This window comes from Durotheca rogersii (assembly GCF_024521655.1).
Source record: "Durotheca rogersii strain YMJ 92031201 chromosome Unknown GGS23scaffold_8, whole genome shotgun sequence".
NCBI classification, from domain to species: Eukaryota; Fungi; Ascomycota; class Sordariomycetes; order Xylariales; family Xylariaceae; genus Durotheca; species Durotheca rogersii.
The window spans coordinates 1,571,715-1,583,127 of NW_026251239.1; the positions used below are offsets into that span (position 1 = coordinate 1,571,715).

General features: G+C 55.4%; 3 protein-coding genes across 3 annotated transcripts; 2 read left to right on the forward strand and 1 right to left on the reverse strand.

Moving 5' to 3' along the window:
- The first annotated feature begins 1,120 nt into the window (after positions 1–1,120).
- On the forward strand, positions 1,121–3,514 carry GGS23DRAFT_566142 (putative MFS monosaccharide transporter). Its single transcript, XM_051516257.1, has 5 exons — positions 1,121–1,141; positions 1,229–1,322; positions 1,660–1,806; positions 1,911–1,938; positions 2,024–3,514. Exons 3-5 carry the CDS (start codon positions 1,747–1,749, stop codon positions 3,436–3,438), a joined length of 1,503 nt encoding a protein of 500 aa, XP_051372684.1. The 5' UTR covers positions 1,121–1,141; positions 1,229–1,322; positions 1,660–1,746; the 3' UTR covers positions 3,439–3,514.
- Positions 3,515–3,582: 68 nt separating this feature from the next.
- Positions 3,583–5,491, reverse strand: GGS23DRAFT_523242 (uncharacterized protein). The gene is made up of 3 exons (XM_051514669.1): positions 4,330–5,491; positions 3,944–4,252; positions 3,583–3,885 (listed from the first exon to the last, which is right to left on the reverse strand). Exons 1-3 carry the CDS (start codon positions 4,906–4,908, stop codon positions 3,727–3,729), a joined length of 1,047 nt encoding a protein of 348 aa, XP_051372685.1. The 5' UTR covers positions 4,909–5,491; the 3' UTR covers positions 3,583–3,726.
- A 1,475-nt stretch (positions 5,492–6,966) lies between these two features.
- Positions 6,967–9,585, forward strand: GGS23DRAFT_523305 (uncharacterized protein). The gene is made up of 6 exons (XM_051514670.1): positions 6,967–7,451; positions 7,508–7,569; positions 7,628–8,755; positions 8,808–8,996; positions 9,055–9,150; positions 9,201–9,585. The coding sequence occupies exons 1-6, from the start codon at positions 7,209–7,211 to the stop codon at positions 9,301–9,303; spliced, it is 1,821 nt and encodes a 606-aa protein (XP_051372686.1). The 5' UTR covers positions 6,967–7,208; the 3' UTR covers positions 9,304–9,585.
- Positions 9,586–11,413: the final 1,828 nt, after the last annotated feature.

An 11,413-nucleotide genomic window follows, 5' to 3' on the forward strand; every position in this document is an offset into this window, starting at 1 on the left:
TATTAGAGACGGTATTGATTTCTATCCTATACTATGGTATAGGCTTCCTACGACGTTCTCATCATCCTGCGGTGTATTCTACTAGGGCCTTGCGTGCTGGCAGAACCCGATGGGGGCCGTTGAGACCAGGACATTCCTCCAGGACCCGCATAGATTTGCTAAAGATTCCCTCACACTTATAGGATCGCAGGAGATTCTCGTGGGATATTTCGGACCAGTTAAAGCCGATTATAAACGCTGTGTCTACATTAAAGAGCATCCTTACTAATCAGGTCCCGATTTTAGCTTCCCCAGAAATTCCAATCAGGGTAGCAGAGCAAGATACCCAGACACGGCCACATCGCGTCTCTGAGAGTGGCCAAGAGCGAGATTTGGCCAATATTTTAATCCGGGGTAAGCCTGGAATTCACTCTAGGCACCATGGCTAGCAGCGATATGGGGGCAAGCGGGGAACTGGGGACAACCTGGGGGAGGGAATCCACATGGGCTCGACTGACCACTCGCCGAAAGTCGCTGTTCCCCAACAAACTCCTCTTTCCGGCGCCCAGGTTCGGGTCGTTGCGAATAGCTTCCAACTCACGCTGGGGGGGCCGTCCGAGGTGATCGGTGCTTCCTATCCGGGGTGGCCGTCTGACACATGGGCAACTATACCTGCTATTAATACCACGACCGGAGAGCAAATTTCACTGTTGTTGTATAGCAGATGGGCGAAAACAACGCGGCGCAACGTAAGCGGCATAAAACTTCCTTATCCGTCGCCGAGCTGAGACAGTGCCTGGGCTGGATTGGACGTCTTATCGCCGATCAAGACCACTAATTGCAAACGAGCGAGAGCAGAGAGCCGCAATGATCGCTGTGCTTGCCTGCCTATTATATCTCGCACAGGCGGTGAGGCTAGAGACAACCGGTGATTCCATCTTCACCGCCCGTCGTTCGCTCGCGGTCTCCCCTCGCTCCACGACAACTGACGGCCGGGATAGGGTATCCGGCGTGCGCAGGCAGGCTGGAAGCAGGTAGGTATAAGTGAAGACTTGCCCAATATAAGTCCACCCGACCAGGCTGCTCGGGGTCCTTCCGAACCGGAATACCGAATGTAGCCTAGATGGCCAATCCGGTGCGATGCCGGTATCGTTGCCGTTATACCTACGACACAGCAAGCTGTTGGGTGAAATGCCAAGGAAGTCGATGGACGGCCGAGAGGGGGGGGGAGGGGCCAGGGCGGGTACTGACATGCCGACACACTTCCTCACTTGCACCCGGGCTCGCATACACAGGCACAGACTCACACGGACGTGACATGGTGATGGTGGAGCCAACTGTCTGTAAGGCCATCTTTCCTGCTCCCTACTATGTACCAAGGAGCAGCAGCATAGCAAGCGTACGAGGTGCACTTTGCGAAACAGACTGGCGAATAGCGGTCTCCCCTCTCTTCTTCCTCCCTTTCTGTCCCTTTCCTCTTCGCCGTGTGGAGAATCGTCCTGCGTACGCCATTTTCAGCCCAGCCCTGCATGATGTGGTGCAGGGTAGCGCGGTGACGCTTATGGTGAAGTTGGAGGACTGAGGGATGCGAGGGAGAGAACAAAGAAGGATAAAGATCGCCGCCTCTCTCCGTGCTGTAGTCGCTAACCCTTCTGTCTTCCCTCCCCTCCCTCCTCACAGCTCGATCTTTTCTTCAAAGCCGCGTCGTTGCTCGCGGAGAGGAAATAATAATAAAATCAAGGAACCGGCGAAACCCCGGCGGGCAAAATGGTGTCCTGGTATTCCCTCGGAGTCGCCTTTTTCGCCGCTATCGGCACGTTCCTCTTCGTATGTCACCCTCCTCTTCCCCTCTCGCTGCGCGCACGGCTTGGGTACCTAATGTCGCTTTGAAGCGGAGCGAGAACCGATGCTGACTACGCTTCCGGCAATAGGGCTTTGACACGGGTATTGCGACGACAAGTGAGTGTTCTCCTCGATAGGTGCCGGAGGGTACGAAAGGAAGGGGGAAAGTATTGGAAATAATTCAACTAACCCGGCGAGCCAGCCATCGCCCATGAAAGCTGGATCGAGTACATGCAACGTCCGTCTAATGCGCTCACCGGTGCAGTGGTAGCCGTGTACATTGCCGGCGAAGCCGTCGGTGCCATAGTCCAGACCTTGGTCGGCGACAAGCTCGGTCGTATCCGGTTCATGCAGCTCATGTGTGTTGTCGTCACCGTCGGCACTATCATCCAGACCGCATCCGTCAACATTGGCATGTTCTTGGCCGGCCGCGCCATTGCCGGCGCCGCCGTCGGCGGCATGGTCGGCACCGTCCCCATCTACCTGAGCGAGATCTCGGCCCCGGAATCGCGCGGCCTCATCGGCGGCATCTCCGGGTGCGGCATTTCCTTCGGAACCATGATGTCCAATTGGGTCGGCTTCGCTTGCTCGTACGCGCCATACGGCGCCACGCAGTGGCGACTCCCGCTCGGCATGCAGATCCCCTGGGGCGTCATCATGTTCGTTGGCCTGGCGACCTTCATGCCCGATTCGCCGCGACAGCTACTCCGCAATGGCAAGGCCAACGCCGCGTACAGGGAGTTCATCAAGGTCCGCCACGACCTCCAGTCGCATGAGGCAAACCAGGAATTCGCCCTGATGAAGGCCCAGATCGAGTTCGAGCTGGCGCGTGAGGTCAAGACGTACCGCGAGGTCTTCACCCTTTTCGGCCGCCGTGCCATGGTATGCATCGTCGTCCAGACCATGACCAGCTTGACCGGTGTCAACGTCATTCAATACTACCAGACTACCCTGTACCGGTCCCTCGGCATCGAGCGGCACACCATCCTCGCCCTCGCGGCCGTGTATGGCACCATCGCCTTCGCGTCCAACACTATCACGACGCGCTTCCTGACGGACCAGTGGGGCCGGCGCAAGATGATACTGACCGGGCTGAGCGGCCTCATCCTGATTATGATCTACGCGGCTGTGATGCAGCGCTTCTTCCAGTACACCGAAAACCGCGTCGGCAAGGGCTTCGCCATTCTGGGCATCTACCTGTACGTGGCGATGTACTACTCGATGATCAATAGCACGACGTGGCTATACGGCGCCGAGGTGGTGCCGATCGCGCTGCGCAGCAAGCTGATGGGCATGGCGGCCGCCGGCCACTTCATCGTCAACGTCGCCGTCACCGAGGCCGGCCCCAGCGCCTTCGCCAACATCCAGGAGAACTACTACTACGTCTTCGTCGCCTGCACCTTCGTCTTCCTGACGACCGCGTACTTATACTTCCCCGAGACGCGCAAGAAGACGCTCGAGGAGATCGCCCAGGCGTTCGGCGACAAGGTCGTCCTCGTCGGCGAGACCCAGATCCGCCGCGAGGAGGCCATCATGGGCGCCAAGCAAGATGTCGAGGGGGGCAGCTTCTCCAACGCCGAGCAGAGCTCCCAGTCGACCGCTAACCCCCGACCGTGAGGGCGCTTGGTGATTCTTCTCCTTTTTTAGCGAAGGATTTTTATGAGATGAGAAATACTCCTCGGTACATCACTTCGTGTGTGGTAAGGGGTCATTTTACGACTTGTCGATGCGCATATACCCTAAATAGCTCGTACAATATATAATCCCATACCCAATACTCCGTAAAAATGCCCGTCCTTATGAGAACCCATCATACTGTTCCAAGGCCTTATCGTAGATGAACAACTTTTCGTTCCCCGTACCAATCTGTCTCCATGCAAAACCAAACTCCTAGACTCGGCAAGATTACTCCAATTTCTTCGTGCTGTCCCCATTAGCAATAGCTTTCTCGTTCACAAGACCGTCACTCGTGCTAGCCTTCAACGGCTTCTCAAGGCCGAGTGCGACTCTCCGTGGGTAATACATCTTTCGGAGACGCTCCCCCTCGTCTGACGTATAGCGTAACTATGACATGGCCTGTTAGTCATCGCGATCGGAGAGCCTGGTGTGAATTTGGACTTACATAGAACTCCAAACAGACGACGTGCAGAGCCAGAGCCACCCATCCTGACATGCCGAAGCTTTGGTTGATCGCGGCGGCCATCTGGACGGCGTCGCGGTTAAAGACGGTCGCCTCCACCACGGCATGCAGCTCGGGCTTCTCGCCAGAAAAGAAGGCGGCGCATTCCGGATACGACGCCAGGGTCGCGTTCTCGCTCTTCTTTATGAAGTTGATCTTGCCGCACGGCAAGGCCGAGTAGTAGCCCCCGGTCAGCGATATGGATATCACGGCGAAGACCAAAACGATCCTCAAAGTGAGGATGGAGCCCGACTGGGATGGCAAGGTACGGTTAGCTTTCATAGCCACCTGGATCCTGATGGCGGCTAGACGTCCGGAGGAGAACTCACGTAGACCCAGGCGCGTAACATCCAGGTACGGTGCTCGTCGATCTGCATGCGCATGCCCGTAACATAGCCGAAGTAGAGCGACACGAGAAAGGCGGTGGTGAGCACGCCGAGCAGCGCCTGAGTGTCGAGGGTGCCGCCCATCGAGCGGCGGACGATCATGGCGGAGCCAGCGGAGCCGAGGGTTGACAGCACAGCGATGGCGTAGCCGCTGATGCGGTGGAAGCGCGGCGCGCGTCGCCGCAGCCCTGGGACGAACTGCAGACAGGCGAGCAGGCCTGCGGGCAGGATGCAGGCGAGGTGCAGCACGATACCAATCTGGTAGCGCCCCGGCTGCAGATAGTAGAAGCACTCGCCGGGCGCGACGCCGTCAACGCCACCCTCCCGCACCGAGCCGCAGAGATTGCCGAAGTGGACGTTGGGCAGCCTCGCCGCGCTGAATGTGAAGAGCCCGCCGCCCAAAACGAGCCACAGCCACAAGTTGTACGTCTTCGAGAAGCCGATCAGTCGGTAGAGCCGTCGGATACTCTTCGTCAGCGGACCGAAGGAGGTCGAACTACCACTGCTAGCCTTGGGAGGCATGGCGAGGGCGTCTAAAAGAAACAGCGACACCGATACCGACTCGATGGAACGATAGCAGGGCGTCTGTCTATGTATAATATCGTCGGGGTACTTATTGTTATAGATCGCGTCTAGGGTAATGAGAACGGGACCCCCGGAGAGGAGGCCATCGCCAAACCCTTTATACACCCTAATGATAGTCGTACGCCTCAAGGACGGGGCCCGTCAGCCGACGCGATGGAACATTTCGTAACGGGATTGAATCCACTCCCGAGCACTCTTGTCAAGGGAGCGCTCGAGGGTTACGTAGCGTACGTATGCAGGCTGCGGGTTGGAGACAGAGCAAAGCTGTCGTGAGGCTTAAACAAACGCATCAATACAGGGGCCCCTACACCCTACACCCCCCGGTCTGCCGTCATACATTAGTGTTCAAGGCGATCCCACGAGGGGCCTCATGGTTCTCGCATTCGGGTAACTTGCTCCACCGGCCTAAGTAATCCCACCGAAAGAAACCCTTCGTTTTCAGCCCCAAGCTGGGGTCCGTTCCGCCACTGCGCTTTAGCAGACGAAGCCGACGGGGGTGGAAGATGGAGGGTGGGCAAGAAGACGACGTTTCTGCCCTTGACCCCTGTAGCTAGCTACTACCGAATATCTAATAGTTGATGTGCCATTGGATAACAAGCACCAGATCGCCATAAACCACGTCATCTCGGATAGATGGGCAGATTAGACCAGACGCACAGTGGTGGTAGTGGTGGTCCAGATGTTGTAGCCTAAATAATACATGGGTGTGAAAACGGGTTATACCCATAGCAGAGTGACCACAGTAGTTAGTCGCCTTGAGCACTTACTTGTTTTCTGGATTCGCTAAGATACTCTATCAGATGATTCCGTCGAGTGTCTTTCTGGAGGCGGTATAACCGTGTCCCCTCGAGGCTCAATAAACCCCCCGCGCGGGATCCTGGTGGTGGTCTCGGCGCCAAAAAATAAATGCATGTAAGATGCCTGTACGCCGTTTCTCTACCTACCTTGTTATGGTCTAAATTCTCACTGCCTAGTTTCGGTTTCGTTCTCGCATGTGCATATCCGACAATATGATGGATTTCAGGCACCTACTTGGCCCAGAGGTTTGATTGAGAGACGTGAGCCGTAAATGCGATTCGTGGCAGTCTACAACGGCAAGATGAGGTAGCCCTGCTAGCCCCCTGTGTGACTTTCAGGGCTAATCTTGGCTACTGCCTATCGCACCGGGTCAGGGCGCTCGGCTATGCGCTGGTTCGACGGCCACATCGCAGGGGCCCTGCGGTCCTATTACGATTGGGCCAGACTCTGGGGTTCCTATCAGAGTCCGTCAAGCTCCTAGAAACTCCCGAGGACGGAGAAAAACACGGCATTCTCACAATCGTGCTGCAAGGTCCCTCGTCTTCGAGGTTGATGGCTTCTTGGGTCTTACGCATCTCGCATTGCATCCCGCCGGAGAACACCGTCGAGCCACCTAACAGGAAACGCAGGTGTACGTGTCAAGCTTGGACTCCCTCGTGCGGCACGACACGGCCAGCGTGCCAGCAGCCCGATAGTACCGTGGCCGACGCGCGACCCGAACTCCCGTCTGCTACCCGGACGGCGTATGGTCGCTAGGGCTTCACGTATGATTTCCCTCTTTACTCGGACGGGTACGATGGGTAAGCGGAGCAGGTGTAGGGGGTGAACGCTTGCCGGGCCGATTGAGGGAGTTTTCTACACGTAGGTATAAAGCAGGACGGCCGGCCGGGTTCGATGACTTCGAAGATTCTTCATATGCACAGGTAGAAGACGGGCGAAGCGGTTCGGGTGTAGAGGTATATATTAGAGAGTCGACTTGTCCGTACGTGGCGAGCTCTGGTTCTCATTTCTGGACGGAATAGAAACAAGCAAAAGAGACGACCCATCGGGTAAATTCCTCCGTGGAGTACATGTATATGGATGTACCCAAGTACCTGTTAGATAACGGACACCCAGGCGCCCGATAAGATAACTTCTATAAGGTTATTAGCATATCTCACGTACCTATGCATTTAGACATAGATATCCGCTCCTTATAGACATATACAATGCATAGTCGAGATCGCCCTCTCCTTTAACCGGAGACCCCAATGACTCACTAATCCCCCTTCAAGGGGACGCTGTCAGAATTTTGTGGTCAAGAAACTATTTACCCCTCCACCCCTCCGTCTCTCCAACACCACGACAACCACAATTTGCACCTCACGCTCGCGAAATATCGGCCAAACGCCGCCCCAACGCTTCCAACGACACGAGGCCACCCTCGACGGCCCTTCCCAATGGCCTCTGATCAGCCTTCGGATCAGGTCCCCCCACAGGCCGCTCCCGAGGCCGACCAGTCGCAGAAGCTTTACGATGACCCCGTGACTGGGGAGAAGATATCCAAGAGCGAGCTCAAGAGGCGCCAGAAGCAACGCAAGGTCGCTGAGGAGAAGGCCCAGGCCAAGGCACATCAAGTCAGCATACAGCCCAAGGCTCAAGCGAAGCCGGCTGGCAACCTCGAGGAGGAATTGAACCCGAATGTCAGTGAGAATACTCCTGGATGCCCAGGCCCCCTCTCTACTGACAAAGCTGCCAGCAATACTTCGAATTGCGATGCAAGCAAATCGACCACCTCCGAACCGAGAAGAAGCTCAACCCGTATGATGATCCCACCGCCTCCAATCCCTACGGCGGCACGGCGCTGACGGGCTTTTAGATATCCGCACAAGTTCCACGTGAACACCAAGGTCGCGAACTTTGTCCATGACTACGAGGATATCAAGTCGGGCGACAGCCGGAGCGATGTTGAAATCCGGGTTGGCCTGCGAATCATGGCCCAGCGTTCTTACGGCAATTCCCTCAGATTCTACGACTGTAAGGCAGAAGGTGTGTCTATCCAGGTCATGTGCGAGGCCAAGAATTCCCACGGCGTGCCCTTCGCCGAGCAACACGGCCATTTGAGACGAGGCGATTGGATAGGTGTTGTCGGCTTTCCTGGGCGTACAAACCCCAAGTCTCGCGATGTTGGCGAGCTGAGCATCTTCGCGCGCGAAGTCATCCTCCTCACCCCCTGTCTCCACCAACTACCGTCTAGCCACTTCGGTCTCAAGGACAAGGAGCAACGATACCGACAACGGTACCTTGACCTCATCCTAAACGACACCACCCGCCACACCTTCACCAAGAGAGCACAGATTATCGGGTTTCTGCGCCAATTCTTGAACGACCGGAGCTTCCTCGAGGTCCAAACACCGATGATGAACAAAATTGCCGGAGGAGCGGCCGCCCGCCCGTTCAAGACTTTTCACAACGATCTCCAGATGGAGCTCTTCATGCGAGTTGCCCCTGAGCTCTACCTTAAGCAGCTTGTCGTGGGCGGTCTCGAACGTGTGTACGAAATTGGCCGACAGTTCCGAAACGAGGACATCGATCTAACCCACAACCCCGAATTCACGACTCTCGAGTTCTATTGCGCTTTCTTTGACGTTAACGACCTCATGGACTTCACCGAAGAGATGGTTAGCGGCCTTGTCAAGGCTGTCACGGGATCCTACCACACCAAATTCCACACCCAGGACGGGAAGGAATATTCAATCAATTGGGAGCGGCCCTGGCCACGTATCGAGATGATACCTGCGCTTGAAGAAGCGACGGGGGTCAAATTCCCCCCAGCAGACCAGTTTAACACTGACGAGAGCCTCGAGTTTTTCCGCGGTTTGCTGGAAAAGCTCAACCTTACCATGTCTCCTCCATACACTACCGCTCGGATCATCGATAAACTGACGGGAGAGTTCATCGAGTCCCGATGTATCAATCCGACATTCATTAAGGGCCACCCTATGGTGTATGTTTGGCATTCGCAACAAGCGTGTCCGCAGAAACTAACATCGTGACAGAATGTCACCGCTAGCAAAGGCTGATCGTGCCATCCCCGGTCTCTCCGAGCGATTTGAGGTCTTCGTCTGCACCAAGGAGATCGCAAACGCCTATACGGAATTAAACGACCCCATAGATCAGAGGGGTCGGTTCCTTGAGCAGGCTAAGGACAAGGCCAAGGGTGATTTAGAAGCCCAACTCATTGATGAGTATGCTATCCTTTTTTGTGGTGACTTCCCTCCAGACATTGATTGATTGTTTCTTCAGGACATTCTGCGAGGCTCTCGAATATGGCCTACCGCCGACAGGCGGTTTCGGGATGGGCATTGACCGAGTTGTCATGTTCCTGACCGACCAGTACAGGTATGTAACTGGGTGGTCGTGAGCAGGGTACAAGCTAACGTTTTGCGTAGTATCAAGGAAGTGTTGACATTCCCTCTGATGAAGGATGTAGATGAGCCCTCGGCCAAGGCGCTGGTGGCAGTCGAAGAGGAAGGCAAAGCAAAAGAGAATTGATCAGGGAGATTCAAGCTTAGACGTCTACTGATAGGACAGCATACGGCATTGAATTTGCCAGCAAACAGCCAGCATGTCGGCTCCACTCGTCCATGAGTTACGAGCTGGCGAGCGATGAGTGCCGTGCCGATAGGGGCGCGGTCCGGGGGGTTTGCAGCTAGGTGAAATAAAAGACTACGATTTTAGCACCGCCCCGCGTTCAACTCGTCGATTATATTTGCCCCGTCCTGTAGGTGGATTCGAACATGACTGCCTATTAATAATCACAGGGAACCAAGAATTCTATGCGGAGATGCTGGATGCTGGGTCGGTTACATCTCCGTTCTAGAAGTAACGCAAAATATGTCTGTGGCACAGACTGCGGCTCTATTTTTACATATTTGGAACTCGCTTAACCATGAACACTCTCCAGCCGCAATGCTGCGGTTTCGGCGAGACTCTTCAGATACACCGTTTAGTTGTCGGCATTAGGTACATGAGGATCTACAGACACTAACCGTCTTCAGCCGCAAATTCTATGTCTGTCCATCGCAAGACACGAATGGGAGTAGCACGCGACGATTTCTAGCACGATAAGAGCATCGTAATTACGTTTTCGATCGACAAGCTCTTTCTGGAGAAACGTGTTAGCCGTGGTATACGGCCTATTTGCGGGTGTAGATATTCAGAGGCGTGCTTGGACCCGGACTGCCCGGTATGCCTCCCTTGGATTCGAGTACTTTTTGCCAACACAAGGCTCCCTACGTCCCCCGATACTCCCGGCTTCTGAAAACTGGGGTACACAGCCGGGTTGCCAACCGCAATGGTCATGGACCATAGCTATGCTCCATCTCGGCTATCGTGGCACAGAGGGAGACAGGAATGCATGGCCTAACGACCGGCGCTGTCAGATGGGATAGGTGGCAACGTAACTGGGTATGACGCAGAGATTATTAAATCTCAGTACTCCTCTTCTATTTTGGCAACAGCAACCCCTAATCGCCAATCAAGAGATTTTGCCTCTCCAATCTCTCTACGCACCCTTGATTAGAGCCGCGAAACGCGCTGATGACCATAAACTGTCGCCTGCAGGTAGTGCTGGTTGGTAGTTAATACACAATCCTTCCGTTGCTTATACGGCGGCTGTGTGTTCCTGGTTTGTGTCCCCGGCCTGGAGTTACGCAGGATGACACGACAGGCCGGCAGGTACAAAATCATTAATTTTCTCTCTTCCCATTTATGTTTAGGAGGGTTTTCTGGTATAACTATACAATGTACCTTGTTGCGGCCGTGGTTGGGATACGGCTTGCCCTCGGTGCCCTTCAACGACTCAGCCTATCTTAGCGACCAAACCCCCTTCTCAACTCTCTCCAAATGTGCCGGATTTCTATCTATCACGCATAAAATGAGCCGGAATCCAGTGGTTTCTAGAGATATTTCGAGGATTTTCTTCTCCCCGAATGCCTCACAGACACTGGGGATAGATACAGCTAGTCCCATGTACTGCTTGGGCCCCCCCTTGGATGCAGGGCAGGTCGCTGATGAATGACGATATAGTACGTCTGGGCTCGGGCGGCAGATGTCATGATACGGGACGGGACTTTCAAGCTTAACCGGCTTAAATTCTCGATCAAGAGCAAGCGACTACCATCATATATTCATCTCCGATTTAGGCAGAGGTCGACTCATCCGATAAGCGGGTTTCCCCGGTTGCACGTCTCGCCTGGCGAGATCCCAAGCTCTGGTCTGCCAACTACCAATTCGCTCCTGGAAAGCTCGGCTTCGCACCGGTATACTTACGGATCCCGGCGCCGAAGAAAGGTTAGCGATAAGTGGAAGCCGCCGGACCCGCAAGGGTCGCTCAACCGGAGGGCTCCCTAGGCTACGGTATCGTCGAGCCTGCACCCCTACTACGGAAGGAGGAAGCCGCGCCGGTAGAAGATGCGACTCAGAGTCCTGCGCGACGATCGCCGACGAGCGCGAAAGTACGGCCGCGGCGGCGGAGAGACGAGATCCGCGAGGCCTTTAGAGCGCTGCTCTGGCCTCTCCGGTCGCAGGAGGTGGTCGAAAGCGCGGTGCCCTCGAGCCCCCCGCGCGCTACCGCCAGACCTCGAGATCTGGCTGAACGAGT